The 19,436-nt window shown below is 42.6% G+C and overlaps 1 protein-coding gene across 1 annotated transcript in view; it reads left to right on the top strand.

Moving 5' to 3' along the window:
• The window catches only part of LOC128305000 (cGMP-dependent 3',5'-cyclic phosphodiesterase-like), a 44,329-nt gene that overhangs the window by 9,271 nt on the left and 15,622 nt on the right, over positions 1 to 19,436 (top strand). The window contains exons 3-5 of the mRNA XM_053042269.1: positions 5,522 to 5,617; positions 12,301 to 12,560; positions 12,649 to 12,758. Of these exons, the coding sequence (XP_052898229.1) occupies positions 5,522 to 5,617; positions 12,301 to 12,560; positions 12,649 to 12,758 (466 nt within the window). The remainder of the gene's footprint in view (positions 1 to 5,521; positions 5,618 to 12,300; positions 12,561 to 12,648; positions 12,759 to 19,436) is intronic.

The following is a 19,436-nucleotide window of genomic DNA, read 5'->3' as shown; positions in this document are numbered from 1 at the left end:
CCGAGCCACAAATGTTTTGAAGCAAAAACCATACGTCGATCGTTTCGATTACATTCTTTATGGGGCGGTTTTAGATATCATAAGACGTTGATTATCCGTCAACCTTTTTACGATGGATACACGCAGCGGATTTCAAGCTTAATAAAGGCTGCAATAAAATATTTGTCGTTTTTATATCATAGCAGTTTCATATAAACAACACCACCTCATATTTAATTTCACAAGCATTTGGGGGCTTACGACGACACACATATTAAAACGGAATACTTTCCTTTTTATCGTTTTTTGTGACCCGCCACCTACTGCTGTTGGCGACCACCTACCTGTCGCTTGTGGTGTTTCGAATAACAAGCCCCGTTCACAATGAAAGGACACGGTCAGAGTTCCTGCACGAATTCCAGGATATTAGATCAAACGGCGAAACTCAAGGGCACCTTGTTGCGGTGCATTCTGCTTAAGCAATAAGCTTAATAAAAAAGGGGATAAGCTATTTTTCTTTTAGCTTTACCATATCTTTATTTCGTCCAAGTACACCCGGGATTAGGTGACCTTTCACTATTTGGAGAAAGGAATGTCTCCAAACAAATGTGAATTGTACACTAGATTAAGTTACTTTACAATCTTTCTTAATATTTATATTCATCGATGATTTAATATTCCCAAGACTTTCATAACTTTTTCTTTTATGTCCAACAAACCAAGTGGCCGTTTTTTTTATGTCACGAGCTGTATGATCGTTGGGTGTCATGTGTATGACGTGACCGTAAAAAAAAATCTTATGATAGAATTATCAACATTACTTTCGTTAAGAAAAGCGATAGAAGCTAATCATGCTCGGAATGGTCATTGCTGACGACAACCCCTCTTACGTTACGCTATTTCCAACCTTTATTGAAGATTGCCTAATAGAAGAATAGAAAATTGATAAACTACTCTGATTCAGCAATCAATAATGCACACCTTTTGCTCTCTTTCTTTCTTTCTTTCTTTCCATTTTCTCTGCATTATTCGCCACCTGTTTTCACTGACACCCCCTATTCGGTTCAAATTCCACCTCTCCTATTCACCGTAATAGCGTGTAGATAGCGTGTGTAGACTAAATCGAGCTACAACAAAAAAATGCCACCCACTCGTTCGCTACAGAACTGTACGTTGAACCGACCGATCGGTCTCTGGATTGAGAAGGTGTGCATTTTCCGCGCCAACAAATGGACTGTGGAGAAAATGAGCGAACGCTCCGGCAGACAGGGGCGTCGATCGGGGCAACATGCAACTGGTAGAACGATTTCGTTTGACGTTTCGTAATCATCGTTCTATTGTAGGTGACGTACCCGGGCTAAAAACCGTTGTGCAATTGCTGTTGCATCGCGTTCCCGTCCTAGCAGCGTATTGCGCATGATGCAATAGATTGGGATGGGATAAAAATTAAAGCATTCCGTTAGTGTGTTTTCCCCCGTTTGAAAAAGGGCGCTCGTTTTATGTTGAAACGGAAATGTATTTCATCACGATATACCTGTTCCTTTTCGTTTTGAATGTAAAAAAGCAATCATTAAACACTAAATAAATATTCATGCCGTGGGCTTTCGAAAAGTGCCTTATATTAGCCGTTTAGCTTGAAATCCACATCCCCTCTAGACACCGAACGATTATTCATTATCGTACCGCAACATTTCCATTCCTTTCGGGGTTTCACATTTCACGGACGCAAAGGTGTGCACTGTGGAAAGTTTTTAGCAAAATTTATGAATCCTCTTTCCGACTAGCTTCACACGGCACTGCACCAACCCCATCAAAACTACCCCCGAAACGCTCCTGACCAGGGTTTTTCGAGGTACTAAATTTCTCATAAACGTTGTCAAAAACATTTCCTCACTTGCTCCGTTTGTTGATTTCTCTCCCCTCTGCTCACCTGGCCCTTCATCAAACCACCGGTTGCAATCTTTTCATCTAACCTGCCCTGCCCTCGGCCGCTCGGTGTCGGAGATTGTGACCGACCGATAGCAAATGGCTAAGCAGGAAAGCAATTTTTGGTACGCTGCCAGTAAGCTGTCTCAACTCTAATTTCCATTCGGTTTCGCATTTCAAAAGCTCTTTGAAATGGCAACGGGAGTTTATAAACAGGGTTCGGGGGTGCGGGTTCACACGGTGATGGCAATAATGGCGCGTACACACAGTACACCATGCGGTATAGTGACTTTTGCAGTGGGTGTTGGTGATATGTCTCTGTCTTTTTTTCACTTCCGTCCGCTACTGGGAATTTGTTGAATGTTTTTAGGTTTTTTTATTCCTTTCCCACCTTTAGTTTTGCGTGTTTGCGCTGCTGCTGCCATGGATCGGAGTGATTGCTTGAGGGTTTTTGCTTTATGTTGGAGTGTTGATACACGCTAATACCCTAGTACATTCGAACAAAATCCGTCCAAATCGTTTCAGAACATAGTTCTCTAATGCTTTAACAATAAAGTTCGTAACAGTCGTACAAAAAGGGGAATAAATTCCTAACCAACGCTTCAGGATTTTGAATTATGGCCCAAACCGTCAACGTCAGAACAGAACAAAAGAATGGGAGGCGTTTGAAGCGAAGCGATAGAAAAATCCATAAATCAATCATAGACGGCAGAGGCTTTTTCTGCTTCGTTCTTACACGATACTCTATAAAGATGTCAGTGCTACGCTGTGTGTCATTTTTGTCTACGTGGCAAAAATTAAAGTATCTCCCTACACGTGGTCGTCGCCGTTATTGGGGGGAACTGTAAGATCGATTTTTTTTTCTCACAGCATATTTCATCGATATGAGTAGCTTCAAGCTGACAAGACTAGTGATTTTTCGATAACACAGAAGAAAAAAAAAACCCCGAAACATAAATACTTACTCTCAAACACACACATGCACGCTCACGTGCCAGAACACCAGTGTGCGGTCGAAAATGAGTCCCATCGCAGACCATCGATGAATGCCGATTGGATACGCTGGATGTGTTTTCCCTGGCTCGTTTGGCTGCTTTGGTGAAGTAGCAGCTGCTAGTTTCGTTTTATTGCCTGCTGATGTGCTTTGTGGGGATGTTGGACAGTCCACAAAAACATACGATATCTGGCACTTGGCTCGGTCCGGTCACCGGATGCTTGTTCGTGGAGAGACGTGCATTGCATTTCCAAAAAAATGCTCTCAGCAGAACAGCGGGACAATCTTGGGTGAAGTTATATTGCACACTTATATTGCACAGATACGTCGGTCCGGTATGGTTGGGCCGGTTTTACCGATCCGATCCGTGTGTCGGATTTCAGACGATGAAAGAAAGAAGAAATAAAATACATTCTCCATTAGATGCCATTCCACGTTGGATGGTGATGGGGACGTTGCATTCAAAATAAACATTATAGAAATGAAAACAAAACCCGAGCACTAGAGTTTGATGTTCCAAGGCCACACAAGAATCGCTTCTAAGCTTCAAAAAACACGAAGATTTCGTAAGAAAGATTTTCCTCTTGTGAGAACAAGCAAAAAATAAATAAAGACATTTAATAATACCGTCATTATGTCTCATCATCGTCGGACATCGGGTGAAATTTGGGTGCGTTGTTTGCATTTTGAAGGGGATGGCGTTTTATTACGCTCCCGACGACCGTTCGGATGCCGTTTGGGAAGCACAGAATTTAGCTCATTATTCGGCGAGCGGCGCGTTGTTTTCCATCCCGAAGTGATGAAGGCAAAACCGGCGAAAGGCATCAAAGCCCTTCGCTATAAATGGATGTCCGGAGACGGTCTCTTTTGGGTGGGATGGGGAGCACAGTATCAAGTGTAGAGGTAAACGTTAATCTCTTCCGAAAAAGTTTTCAATTTGTGTGAATTATTTTCCATTAACAAAACCCAATGCCTCCGGGGGGCTGGAGGTCGGCCTCGGTTAGGTGGGAAATGCATTATTCGCTTTAGTTACGCGCGATCGTGAGTGCGGTTCGTTCGGCGGCGAGGATTAGCGCACAAAACCCATTTGTACACAGTGCCATCTCATTATTACGGTGACGAGGGTACTGTACGCCTTTTCTAAAGTATACAGCGGCATGTTTGAGTGATAAACAGGCTAAACAGTAACCTAAACGTAAGTGACGGACGCTGGAAGCCTTTTTATTCTGACAGCTTATGCTGTTTTTTTTTCTCCTGCTGCTGTTGCCTTCGTGTGGTTATGAATTGACGGGACACCATGTTAGGGGATTTTCTGTGGATAGATTGATGGACACTTTTGGTGAGTAGAATAAAGTGCGGCCACGGCAAAGAGCGCAGCGTGGTTAAAATTTGTCCAATTTGCTGGTATAAATGATATGCCATCAATTGGGAAACGCCAAAGCTCGGAGGGGTGTAATTTATTATTCATTCCGAAATGGTTCACCAGTAAATTGGTTCCTTTTTAATATAAAGATTTTCGCTTACATATCTTCGTAACAGTAATTGATTTTTATACAATTTGTTACAAGAATGTTTAATATCGGAGTGAGGGAATAAAAAAGTAAAGCATTTCGCGGCAGTAACGAACAAGAATTTCAATAACTTAAGGCTTTCCAAGAAACGCTACAAATGGGGAACATAAAATGAAGTCATCGTAATGAATCAGTTCAAGAATGCGCATTCGAATTTCATTAAATAGTACTTTACGTATCTGTTCTTTTTTTATGAACAAGCTTCCTTTCAACTCAACCTTTTTTCCTGTGAAGAATGTGCTGAATTCCTTCAATTTCCAAGAGATAAAATGTGGAGACCTGTTGACAGATTCGGATGACTTTATTCATTTTTATCAGATAACAGAAAGATAGTGACTAAGGGCCTTTGATGTCAATTTATTACATTACTTCCGTATTAAATAATAATGTAAGTAATACGGAATGTAGTAATGTAAGGAGTAGATGTTGGCTTCCCTTTATGTTGATATGGGGCAATTTTTTTTGTGCAGAGATTGAAACCACCTGAATCATGCGGGGAAACTACATTAACCTTTACGTGTTTAATTCCTTCAATCCCCAATCATCAGCTGGTTCATCAGCACAATATTGACTTGGGCCGTGGGCATAGATCAACATCAATCATCTGCAAACTCCAATGTCATCCATCTGGACGGAGCTAAATCACGCAGAAAATGCCTTATCCCATCGTACGGATCAATGGAAATCCAGTGGTAACTCGCGTTGGATATCCGCTTCTCAATGACACGATATATTCCACCCGGTTGCAAGGAAAAAAGGGGTTTGTTCGAAGCGTATTTCTCCTGTCGCTCAGCCGACAGCGCGCTGTACAGTGAAAACATGATACGCAATAAGGAAACGACTCGTACCGACGATGCTGATGATGATGATGATGGGGTTTCGGAAATTTAAAACGATCCCCTCCCATGGGTGGTAATGGTGTGTCGATTCGTTATAATATTTTCTATGGGCAATTTGGCCGGAGGGTTACTTTTATACGCACCGGGGCTTTTATGCTTCAATGCTTTAATTAAATTTAATATTCACTTTCGTCCGATTTTTTAATTCACAGATCAACTCGTCACATTTCCGCAGCGGTTCACAGCACAATGGTTACCCGTTCGTCATCGATGACCTTAACAAGGATTTTTCCGAAGTGATCGAGATGGTAGGTAGCGTGTATTGACGATATATTTTTATAATTTAATTGGTGCACAAAGTTAAACACATCACAACGGTTTTTTTTCTTTTATTTCGATCACTACACACTCCACGACAATCAAAACGCTTCCGTGACCTTTAAAATCAATTTCAACAGGCACATACATCGAACTAATATCGTGTTACTTATTCATTCTGATTTCCACATCATGTCCTTTGTTCTTTTCGAAAATGTGAAAATTATACCGCCAGTCGAACTGTTCACTTATTAAAGCTGATCATAAAATAACAATGCTCTTGCCCATATACTGTGCTGCGAGTGCTCATCGGAATAGATCATCCACCACATCTGGGTTGGCTCTGTCCCGACGTCGTTAATGCTGCACGCTCAATGTCAGGGACGAAGTAGAAACCTGGTCCCAGTTTCAAGGTCCACGCCGGCGTTTGGCAAAGAGCCATTACAGGAAGAAAAAACACACACACACGCACAAACCACCACACACGCACACAGCAACGCAAAACCCCGGTGGTGAATCTTGGCTCTAAAACTGGCTGACTCACGGTCGGTAGATTGTAGCAATTCCACTGGCGCAACTCGTTGCCCTCACCACGTGACACATTCAGCAACATTGGGTAAATGGTACGGGTGAATGTGAGCAGCGGGTATATTATCTCTTCTGCGACGTAGACGAAATCTCGTCCTCCATTGGAAAGTGTCGAGTTTCCATGGTCGGTTCTGAAATGGAGTTTTTTTTTTATTTGTTGTTGCCAAAGATGTCCTTGCAAAAGATCGTTTTCTGAAGTCGAATGGAGACGCCCGGTAGTTTATGGAATCAATTTGATACCATCGCACATGATGCGGCGTGCGTTCAAGGACACACGCGTTCTTTCTCTCTCGTTTTGCGACCACACTAGACGACACACAGGCAACGCATATTAAGCGCAATATCAGCGTCACTGATCTCAGCGAAACGCGAAAAATGGTGTGGCTTTGCGTAAACGTGATTTTAAAGCGATGAAAAGCGATACCGCGATAGTACGCGTCTATCAACAGCGTGCGAACGTGCACTTCGGGGTGCATTCTGTGTAAAAAGGTTGACACTGTCATTAATTTATGTCATCCATTTTTTTCTGCCCGGCATTTGCGTGGTACGGTACGGTAGGAAAAATGTCAAAAACCACCACGCGGCGCCGGTCATAACACACTGTGACATGAAACTGCGGAGCGGATGATAAATGTGCCCAACCGCAAAGGGGACGCGCAGCAAAAATGAAAACAAAACCGACCAGTGGCAAACATCAAAACAGTGACGTTCATCCGATGATGATCGAATTTATGGGAAAAGAAAGTGGTGCAAAAGGACGCGATAAAGCTGCCAAGATGCTATCGTTCAATCGGTCGGAATTGTTTTTCGTGTGCCGGGTTGGTTTGGTTTAATGTTCTGTGTGTTTTTTTATAACATCAATAAACGGTTCATCGGCCATAACAAAACAAGAGCCAATTATTTTTTGGTTTAAGATCCTTGTCCTTGGAATTGATATTGAGAGTATTGGAAAAGGCAAAGCAGCGCAAGTGGTTAGCTTGTAATTCTTGAGCATAAATTGTTATTAAATTAAAAGAGTGCATTTTTTAGATAAGAAAATAAATTACTCAACGTGTTCCCATTCATAATTAGTATCATCATTAGAATCCTCATTTAAAAAGCAGATGTTTCATTTTTTTTCATTCAATGTCCTGTTGATTGCATACATTCAGGCAGCAAGCAATGTGGGCAATTATCTTTATTAGTTGTTTCAATAAACAAAACAAATGCCTTCCTTTGAACGATATTAATAACTGATCAACACCAAACTAAACAACTTGTCTTGCGCAGAAACAAAACAAAACCAATTCGCTTGTATAAACACACACCCAGCACGCCTACTTGATTGAAATATAGCCACCTGTCACTGGCTACTCGAAACCAGCAATCGTCATAAAAGGATCTCACTCCATGGCTTTTCTTTTTTGTTGTTGTTGTTCCGGGGTTTTTGTGCAAACCATTTATTGTTACTAAGTGGCTCAACCCTTGGTGTACCACCAGTGTGGCCGTGTGGGTTGAAGCCACCGTAGCCATTGGGTTCCAGCTAGTACTGGGAAGGACGCGGCTGAGCAAATTGTGTGAAATGTGATATTTATTACGTGGAGGTTTTTTTTTTCTTTACGACCAAACCCAATGCCTTAAGTGTGGCCATTGTGCACACGATCGGTAGCCAGGGGTTGTAAAGCGGGGGCTGAAGGCATTGTATGTCCTGCTGGGGGAGCGGATATAGCGACACACTGTCCCCATGGTAATCCTTCTGTAAGCTCACCCATGTGTAAGCCATTGCTGTGTAATGATAGAATTTCGATGGACACACAAGGTAGTACCGCAGGCTAAAGGCCATGCAAAGAGGGGTTTCAGATGCTTCAAACACACATAAACACACGGAAAACCGGCCCTGCATAGACACACTGGTTCGTCGCTAGCTCGTGTCAGAGTTTAGGAGGAATTTAATCGCAAATTGGATCCCACATTAACGCAACCGCCATGAAATGAGATTCCGGTAAGGGGAATTTTTCGATATTTTTTCCACCTCACCGCGCACCGATGCTGGGCGTCTTGGTTGGTGGCTGGGTATTAAGGTACTACGTGACAGTGGCTAAGTTAGGTGGATCTCGCTCGACGGAAATCTGCTTCCTTTCATCCGATAATAGCCTTAGGGAATGTTTTATATTTGCTTTTTTGTGACAAGTTTTATTATACCTTCAAATGATAAAATATAGAGTATCTAAGAGAAGTTAGAGTTTAAAGTTTTTAAAGCCATCCCTAAGAGTTTATTGCCGGCAAAAATGACACTTCCCAATAGACGGCTTTTCCTGCAATTTGTTCATTTAACGGGGTGAGCTGACATTTTGGCGCTTCTGTTTTTCTCCTCCATTTTGCTTCTTTTAAAGCTTTTATTCATTCCACTATCTTACCGTAAAGCTTCTTAAGCCTCACCATGGTTACGAAGTGATTGGGTATACTAACATTCATTTAGCTTCCTTATTACCGTACCGTCATGCCAGTAAAGTAAACGAATGCAGCTGCTGCAATAATTAATAAAAGGAAAAACGAAAAAAGAAATAAAATCTTCCGCAAAGCATCTTAAAGACAGTGAAGTAAAACATAAAACAGAAAAGCATTTCCTTCCCCTCCCAAAAAAAAAGAGGCGAAAGTTCTGCGTAACGTTTTCCTTCCTTTCGGTATGGAAAGCTTTTTACCTACTCTCGGCATTAGAAAAAAAAAACAGAAGGATTTTAATAAATTATATCACCCTCGGAACGCGATGTGCGCCACGATCGTACGGGTGCGAGGCCAGCACAACGGGACGACCGTCGAATAAATCGTACCATCACAGCCATTTAATGGGCTGGAAGCAGTAAATAATTTGCAGCGTACAGCGCTATGCAAATGTAACGCTCTGTAACGCTTTCCGGTGTGTTTGTGTGTTCCGGTGAACTTTTCGGTGCACTTTTGTTTTTGTGGCTTTAAAAAGTTGATGGAACACTTCCGGGCAGAAGCAAAAGAAACAGATGCTTCTACCGGATCGCGAATCAGAAGAGATGTAATTGTAGCAGAAGAGAGGATGATATTGTGCTTTCTAACAAAGCGTTTTTTTGTGATGGCGTTTGTATTTCATTTTACGGCACCAAACAATAACACTCAATGACATTATAAGCAGCAAACGGTTTCCAGTAGTGCAGCTGCTTGAAGTGACTTCAAATGCACTTCTGTTTGAAGGATTTTTTGTTTTGCTTTCGACTCGTTTACACAATAGAAACAATATGGACCTCTCAGACCACCGTTTTGGTCCACCATCTTGCAACAAGTGTCCTCTTTTGTGGCATCTTCAGCTGTGATCTTCCCCTGGGGCTGAATTGTTTGTTGCAGCCTAGTTCTTCCTATCGTTCTTTTATCCTTGTTACCTGAACTTCCACAGAAAGGGCACTTACGGTGTCACGATTGCCGGTGTAAGATGCAACGGATAAGATTGTTTCATGTTTTGCCAGGTACGTAACCCGTACGTCGGTTCACAACCTCCCGGATAAAGGTGAAGCAAACAAGGCAAGGTCTTCCTTCGGTCAACACATGGTTGCAAGGATGCTGTTGCTCTCTGGAGGTGCAAGCGAATAAAGGCTTACCGCAAATGCTGCTCCTTGTACTACTTTTCCTTCGCTTAATCGAACCATTATGCTGCAACAACTTTTCCTCCATCGTCGTATACGTACGCAACCGGCAGCGACGATTGCGTCTCGTGCCCTACATTACATACTGCCGCCATAAAGACGCGCTCGGTACGTTTTGCCACGCTCTCGAACGTAGTGGATGTTTTGGGGGTTTGTGCGTTTGGAAGCGCCTCTGTAACGTGGTCTGGCGTGAAATATGATAACAATTTGCAAGTTGTCCCCGAGACACACGCGCCCCGCGGGAAGGAAGCGAAGGGGGGACAACTGTAATTGGGGATGCTGCCAATGTTGGGTTGTTGCCACCCGGAAGAGTGAACAGTGTCAGCCCCAAACCCCCCTCCGCCCCCCCCCAAAAAGAGAGACGTTTTTGTGTGTTTCCTGTCACTTTTTTGTTCGTTGTCAACATTGACCCAGTGGACGTCGCAAATGACCAGCCATCGTTCGTTGTGGAGCTTCGATGGATGAAGGTCGTTTGGATGAAGGTTTCGTGTTTTGCTCACTGCCATCTGTACTTGCCTAATAAAGATTGCCCTTATTTTGGGGGTAGTTTATTTTTTTTTGTTACGAAACAAAGGGAAAATGTGATTTATGTCAACTGTGAAGGGAAACAATTCCTCGCAAAACATTGCACCGAGTGTTGTATGTTAAGGTTTTTTTTGGGGTTCTTTTGACATCTTTATGGAGTTGGGGGAAATTAATTTACCCGTTTATCCACTTAGCGGCAAGTAAAGTTGTTCTCAATGTGAGAAACATTAATTATTAATTATATTATAATTTTCTAGCTTAGTCTTGTTTGGAAACAATGCAATTGCTATTTAGCTACTTCTCATTGAAATTCGGCAAAATTGATCTTCAAGGAGAAGAGTCTACCGGCCGTGACTAATGCTTTGAACATTTGATCCGTTCGTTCACGTGCTCCAAATTTCACAATTTCGTGCACAGTTTGCTCAGCGTTGTTTATTTTAAGCGCTACCTGAAACAACCTGAGACTTCATGACGAATTCTTCTACGGAAGTAACATCTCACACGTCAAGTATGTTTGTTCCGGTTCCATTTTGCCTGTGCGGTCTGATTCATCGCTTTAGACTCTCTTTTGGTTAGTCCAGTGGGTGATAATTGAGCGTAGGTTAATATCGTTTCTAGTCGCTAATTACTGCAGCGAAAGCATTTTGGAGCTACCAGCGTCATCAGGGTCGTTTTATACTCATGATTTCATAGGAGAAACTCGGCAGATACTTTTCTGATGCAATACCGAGCGGTTTGTGAACATTCGCTCGCCGTATCTTTTGTGGTCACCTGAATGGACGACACGAGGCCGCATTTGCTGCTGCATTGCGTAGGGAGTGGGGAATATCCAACGGGGTGCTTATCTTATCTTAGCCTTCGGTGAGGTTTTTTGGGGCCATTTTGCGTGGCTAAATTTTGAGGCCGGTAAACGAGTGAAGGTGAGTTTTTAGCATCTTAGATTACACTTTGGCCCTCCTTTTAATGGCGATATTTTTATTTTGATGTGCTCTTCTTCTGCGAATGCCATCTTTGAGAGTTTCGTTTGCTAGTGATCATATGTACCCGGCTGGAAATACAATTACGAGCGAATAATTAATATTGAACATGTAAAACAAGCAGACAGTTAAATACAAAACGGACCCTTCAGTTCCACTTCAGGATAATGAGCTTCGTCGGATAAATCGGCATCAAACGCTTTAAAGAAATGCCCCGGAGACACACAAATATGAAACGCTTCGCTCGGGTCTCTAACTTCATTAGTTAGCGATGGTGTAAGAGGCACATTTATTTCGAATAAAATATCAACGCTAAACGGACTGGTTCCCTAGTGCGTCGTTGCTTCCGCTTTCCACTTATAAGCATCCTCTACCGAGCACCATTAAAACCTCCTCCGAACCGAAACGTGAAACGCGCACACCGCCATTAGGCTCGGCACACGCGCGAGCAGAAATTAGAATGAAGCCTAGAGCAAACGTTGGACGGAGAGTCCTTGAAAGTGTAATTAATTTTCCAGCCGTTGTTTTCCAATCGTCTTCGCATTCTCGAGCGCCAGCGCTAAGCGAGCGCTAAACGGTTTCGACCGTTAAATGTCTGCAGTGATGTGATCTTCAAATGTGAACCAATTGTCGCGTCGCGTAGTTCTGCGAAACCCCTCGGGGGTTTGTGGGTCGTTGTGTCGAGTCACTACGTCCGCTAAGTGGGAACCTAATGTACAACGCTTAACACCTTCCATCACGGGCAGGTGTTACTCGTCATTCGTCACGGTCGTGGCAAACAACTCAAGCAGCGCAGTTTGACGTCACCGTGCGCATGCGGCGTTTATGTTTTACCATTTCCAAGATCATGACGACGGACAGCTTACGATTTCGTCACTAACGAGCGGATTCCTTTTTCTTTTCCCATTCGTCTGACGTCACGCCCGGTTTTTGTAGGTCGTCGGCAACAAGCACAACACCCTGATCTACGACATCCTCGGTCCGAAGGTAAGCAAACTCCAGTCGCAAACATCGACGACATCGGCCTCCTCGACGTCATCGCTGAACGAGCTGAACTTCACGTCCGCCCAGCAGACGCACAATGGCGCAACAATGGCCGCACCGCACCAGCAACAGCAGATCGCACTGTTCGTCTGCATTGCCGGTGACAGTTTGTCCCGATCGCGGTATCAGTTCTACATTGACGATACGTTCCGGTAGGTGTAGCATGTGGTAGGCTGGGCCGGGATTGTGCCAGCTGTGGTACGGCATCTCACCGAACGGTTGTTGTTTTTCTGATTGTAGGTACGTACTCGGACACCTGGTGACGGCGTTCGAGCTGTACGAGGAGAAGCGCGTTCGTGATCAGTGCCAAAATTTGCTACAAGTGGCTCGCCGGTTGCTGGGAAAAATAGGTAAGCTGGTGCTGGTGGTGCTAAATGGAGAAACATTTTGGAAACCATTAGGAGCTGTTGATGATGTGTTGATTAGCTGGTACAAAAATAGATACGGCAACAACAGGTCGTAGGTTGGGGTGGAAATTTCCCAATGGCTTTGGAGTTGGAGTCCACATGACACACCATTCACCAACCGCATGACATTTTTTCCATATTAGCACCTTATTTACGCTTGGAATTTATTTCATTTCAATCAAACCCTCAAACCGCAGAAATCGTCCGCTGGAATGGGTTGCATTTTAATCACGGTTACCGTCGATTCTTTTATAACTTTAATTTTTATTCAAATACCACGCTATTCTAAACCGATAGCAATAAAAACATAGCACTTGTCAACAGCAATTATCTTATCGTAAACAACGCCGCACACACGAAAAGGAAAAAAAATCAATCAATCTCTCTCGCCACAATTCCCGGTACAATGGCGCATGATTCCGGCTCCGGCCACTACCGTCGCACACCGCACACTTCTTCGAGTGGTTGTAGTCGGCCCTGGAAACATATGCTATTGATCATTTGATAACGATTTACACCATGTTCCCGGGATTTAATGGAAGCGTGCAGCGTGTTTACCTTCTAATCAGATGCGAGCTGTAACCATCGAATGCTTGATTATGGGTATTAAGCGATCACACGAATAGATCGTTTATATTTCATGGCTTGCTTTCGTTTGAGGTTGCGGCAGTGTTAATAGTGGCGCTGGTACCCCTTCCATGGAACAATTTCTAATTTAGACATCGTCAAAATGAGAAATAATTAATCTAACCCACGCGGGAAATTAATGTCGCTTAATGAAAAGTTTTCGGGGCGCTATTTTCGACAGCTTTCAGCGACATGAATGGAGAAGGTACTGCCATTACCGAGACGACATTTTACAGACCATGGTTAAACCTAAACCGCAAGAATGCTAATGCCTGGGTCGCTTTGGTATCTTCAATTTAGTTTAAACGACACGTTCCATAGCTCTCCCTCCTTCTGCCGGTCTCATATTTCCGATGATCCGACATCCGGACAGAAATAGCAGGACTAGAAATATTTGGAACAGATACAAGAGGAAGAAGAAAAAAGGAAGTATACGCGCTCATTAATGCTAAACAAATTATCCCAAATGTCAAGTGTCAATCTTGTCACCGTTGTCGATGGTTGGTTTTTGGAAGGATCCGACGACGCGCTCGCCAAAGGAGAAGGGCGCAACCAACTAACCTGTCGTCATCAGGTACACAGGCACGGCTTATCCTCCCGAGAACGGTTCTCCTTCCCAACAGGTCTGCGTGAGTTCCAGTTTTTTGAGAGGAAAATTGAATTCCCAGTTAAAACGTCATCGCTAATGAGGCTTGATGAGGCACGGTTGCTGAACCGGGGGGACAGCTGTTGACGACATTTCTTCTTAGCAATTAGGCACGTTTCGTGTCATGTTGATCGTGCAAATGCGATTCCAATCTACAGCGCACTCACGGTACACCCGCACACCGGGGTCAGGTAGCTGAAGTGAACATTGCGCCGTTTATCGCGCGGCAATCGTCGTCATTAAGTCTACTCGTTAGCATTCTTCTGTTCGGTTGAAGGGGCTACGGTATCTTACCCTATCGCGTTCCCGTGTGGTGTCCGACAATAAGTCAGCGCGAGGTGACGGAACGGAATCACGCTCGCTTATCAAACTTATAATACCTTTATTGTATCGCCTCTGTCAGCGGAACACACACTTTGGAGCTGTGACGTAAGGTGGCGGGATCGGAACAAACATGGCACGCAGCGAACGGTTATCTAATCGTACATGTGTTCGATGTTATTTCACGATACTAGACTTCTTTGCCTTCCGGTCTTCATCATGATATTCAGATAGCCCAGATGAACTAACGTTACGGTAAGAAAATGGAATGTATAATATTTCAAGCTTCACCGAAACGATTACAGTAAGAAAGTCTGAAGGCACCTCACCATTTCAATAGCAAAAGAGTCATAAGGCATTTTCTTACGCAGTGCATTGATGTGCGCAATAACATGTAGAAAATTACCCACATGTGTGTACCCCCGTGTGGGAGATTTGGGTGGGGGCTTCCCTAGGCAGCACTAGCGAGAGCGGTAGAGTAGGAGATAGCAGCCGCAGGGCAACGATTCATTTGCATACGCGAACTAATTCAATTCGATTTAATTAACAATCGGAACCGCGTCGCCGCACTGGATGCGATAGCAGACGGTTTGGTTGGTTGTGGGTTGTGCGATGGTTTGTTCGATCGTTTTAGTGAAGGAAAACTGGGTGGTAGACGATAGGGCGGTGGGAGGTGGTTAGTTTTATCACTGGCGCGACATAGCTCTTGCACAGTTTTTCCAGTCACTAACTGGGTTTCAAGAAATAGGTTTGTGGACGGAAAAGACTATAATTGTGTCGTTGCGTGTTCTCGGAGCAAAGATATCCGAGCTATTACGGGGAAATTGAATGAATTTACTCAGATAATAGTATTACAGGGATTTTCAATAGATAAGATATAGCGAGCACAATTCACCGAATCGCGCAAATGAATAGGACAATCGAGGAACGAATTAATAATTATAATAATAATTATAATTAGTTTGTAATTAATACAAACAAATAGTTAAAACAGAAAAATATCCTATGTCTCAACTCTTGAACCTTGTAATGTAGTTCAACAATTCTTGTATCGTATGTACAATCTACTACATTTTATATTGTATCATTATTAGTTCACAGTAGTTGAATGAACTGCATCACATACAAACCTACTCCCTTGCTGTATGAAATCCCCAACGGAACGTTACATCAACAGCGTTAATGAAATTGCATAAACTTCTGCTGCAAAAACCTCGTCTCGCGATAACTTTTCAATCAATTCAACAACACAGAATGGGTTGGCAAACCCATCCCTCCGCTCACCGGCCTAACTCAATTTCCTATCGGCGGCAGTTTCGCGAGTCGCGTAATTCGAAGACAATGAACCGGTGCGGTTAATTACTTACCTAACCTAGCTGAAACCGAATCGAATCACCCGCTCCTTTTCAAGGTAGATGATGAACACTATTTTGATGGATCATAAAACCGTAGAATAGAGTTAGCTTGCATGAGAAGGGGGGACGATTGGGGTGTTGTGGCGGTAGAACAATGGCACTCTCATATCACTACCTGTATTTTTGCCTCCTGTCATATGGCGGAAGCCGAGTCCGCGCTCGCCGCATGGGGCGTATGAATTATGGTCGAGGCCATCGCATGCCAGCTGTGGATGGCGCATTTTGTCTTTTGTTTGTGTTCCCTTGGCCATTACATGGTGAGTTAACGCTTTATCAGTGCAGGGTTGTTAAGGTTGGAATGTGGCACAATTGGCCGCACGAACGGGATTCAAACAAAAGGAACAAATAAAGCCCAACGCAGGCTGTTTGTCTATTTGTTCAGTTAGAATAGTTCCCAACAGGACTGATGTTGGTTTTTTGTCAAGAAATATAATTTAAAGCGAAATTGCAGATATCGCATCTCGCTCCGAACCAGAATCCCTAGAATCAAAATTTTTCCCGTCTGGTACCATCCAAGTCCTGTATCACTGCACGATCGTAGTTTGAATTTTTATATCCCAAACCAAAGGAAAAAATTGAACGAACTAAAACAATCATATTTACGAAGTACAGTGGGGCGATGTGTTCGTCAGAACGTGTTTTTACGTGGAGCAACGGTAGCCGATTCCGACCGAAGGTTTTATGGCCGATTGCAGCCTAACAACGGTCGGATGTGCCGCTGTTTGTTATAAAGCAAAGGTTTATTTTATGTTTGCTCAACAATTCGTGCTGGAGCGGATTTATATGCACTTTCGGTTGCTGCTCGATTGATATATATCACGTACTGCACGTGCGCTGGGACGTTGGAGTGATTGCATTTTTTGTTTGCCTGGAGTAGGCGCGGCAAGTCAGGAGGCGCGGCTTTGGCAATTTCAAATATGACGTATGCAAACGCGAGTCATTGTCTCGGTTAGCGTACTGTAGGTTGAATGAAGTTTTATGATGAAAACGTTCCTCTAAAAAGGTTTCTCATCTGCTACCTAAAGCAGGGGTCGACAAAGTAACAATACACCACTGGACAAACACAAAAAATGGAGACCCATTCTGATATTATTCTATTCATATCATGAACTGGGAGGAATGGTAAAAGCTTATTCTGGTTTTTCCTTACCATCAGCGGCTTATTTTCTCTCAGGATAACGATTCCGTTTATGTTCATATTTTGATTAAAAAAACAAAATTCATGTGTTTTTTTCAATGATACTCGATTTTGTACTTCAAGAAGTTTGCCAAGCACTAGCCTACTAGATCGATGTAACTACATAATTCAAGACAGTAATATTTAGAAGAAAAGCTTCGGTTTAATAGGATAATATTCTCCGAAAAATACGAAATGTTTTACATTAATTGCATCAAAATGTAATCTTAGACCTTAATCTAATTTTAAAAGAGACTTAATACTCTTATCATCCCATCGTTGGATGCATTCACTTGCCAATTTTGATTAAATTTAAACAGCTATTTCGCATTTGCTTAAACAACTGCACCAGCAGATAAACGATATAATTGCCCTCGCCGTTGACTGACTAGCGCTGTCTAATAAACTGTGCTGCGCATTATCGTTCCCCTAAATCATGCCCACTGGGTGCGGTTGTGATTTGTATAAATTTATGGCTTTTAATGCACCAATTTGACAGGCCGTAATTGCTTCCTGTCCAAAAAACAAGCAAAAAAAGAGCTCGAGTGTTTAAGGTCATAAAGCAGCCAACCTTTAGGTTCACCTCTGTTTCAAAGGGTGGCCACAAGGGAGGAACACATTAGGGTCAACTTTTCGCCGTATGTTATCTGTGTGAAAATTGTACAATAAAAACAACTATTTGCCCTTCATCGGATGGAGATGACCACCGCAGAGATCAAACATGTTATGCTGGTCGTGCTAATGCGGGAGTGCTAACACGGGAAAGCAAAATGGGAAACTTTTCCAATGGACATATATCTGACGAAAAATATCTTTAGCAGCTTTGATATTTGAACCATGGCAAACAAAAAGAACTTTCATCATGGTCATTCGAATGGTTTGGAAAATTTGAAAGGAAAACTTTTGCAAGCCAATTTCGTGAAGAAACTGTGGAAACAACAGGGAAACAAAACTATTTCCACGGAACACATCGGCTACCTATCGGATTTTCGGGACAATATGGTGGTGTTGAAAAATTTTCCATTTACCACAATGCTTCGTACTTTCAAATTGGATACGTTTAAGTATGAGAATAAATTGTAAAAAAAAACAAAATTAAACATAACCATTCTTCCTTTCGAGCTCACGGTACAGCCATAAGTTGCGAAGAAAGTTGGATTGTACTTTTTTTTATATTGCAATCATTTTTCAACCAGGATACACAAAAAAACTTACCACAAGAAAATTGTTCCACTAGCACAGAAAAGGAATACGATTAAGGGGCATTTTTGCGTGCAACTGGTATTGGTGGACGGTAAAACTTTCCTTTCAATGGCACCCCTGAGAGCAAGCGATCTGCTGTACCTTCTCGTTCCTTCCTTACTGCCCCGGTGGTTAGTTTCGCTGAGGTTTTTTTCCTCTCCAACTGGCACACTGCGCTTCATCTCCAACGTTTTGCATCGTAAATCACTTTCATCGAGATACACGAAAGTTTTTGCACCGGCAAACCAAGGGAAAGAAGGGGAAAAAACTATCATTTGCAAAGCTAAAACTGCACAATTGTAGTTGAATATGGTGGAATGGAACTGCAGTTGGCACGTAATGGAGTGAATTCTGTTGTTTGTTTTTTTTTGTTTTGTTCACCGGGTTTGAAACTATTTTTAAGCGGTTTAAAAACTGGTTTGTTTGTTGATATAAATAAAAATTAGCTACGACAAGCTGGGTTTCCGTGGAGCACGGAAGAGAAGTTTTATGCTGTTATAATGTTAAATGTGAAGTAGTCACACATGCCTCTGAGCTTGATCTTTGTTCAACAATGACAGAGTTCTCTTATCGCTATTTGAGAGGAAGATCACGATATTCGGACCGGAATTATTTTAAATCTCCAATGATACTTGAACGTTTAAAGACTCGAAACTCAACGGCAAACAGTTGTGTATACACTTGTTATATATACTTGTTACATACCTATATATTGATATTTTAAACCCGATCGTGCTCAATATTTTAGAAGAATTCGTGCTCAATTAGCTACATTTGATGCGAACTATAAAGAGTCATTCAGAGCAGCGTTATACGATCAACCTAATGATCGGACGATCAGCAGTTTCTTGCCTATGAACTTTGGTGCATATTTCAGTTCTAAGTAGTAAGAGTGGAAGTATTATAAAGCGTATAAGACTAATTATGATAAGGATGATGATGACCTGATTATGTTGTGAGAATGACATCAATGTATCGTCCTTTTAGACCTCAAAGTTAATAAGCTTACTCCAAACTGTCATTGATCGATTCATGGCAAAGACGCAACCCGAAGATATCACAAGAAATATTGTGCAATCCCTTTTCGCCATAGCCATAAGGCGTTACGTCGTAAAGAAAGCCATTGCGGTAATTAATTATATCGTCCGCCAACATTAACATCAAACATTAAACCAATTGCAAGGACGTTTCCG

Source organism: Anopheles moucheti, chromosome 3 (genome assembly GCF_943734755.1).
Source record: "Anopheles moucheti chromosome 3, idAnoMoucSN_F20_07, whole genome shotgun sequence".
In the NCBI taxonomy this organism is placed as follows: Eukaryota; Metazoa; Arthropoda; class Insecta; order Diptera; family Culicidae; genus Anopheles; species Anopheles moucheti.
This window is presented reverse-complemented; position numbering and strand designations above follow the sequence as displayed.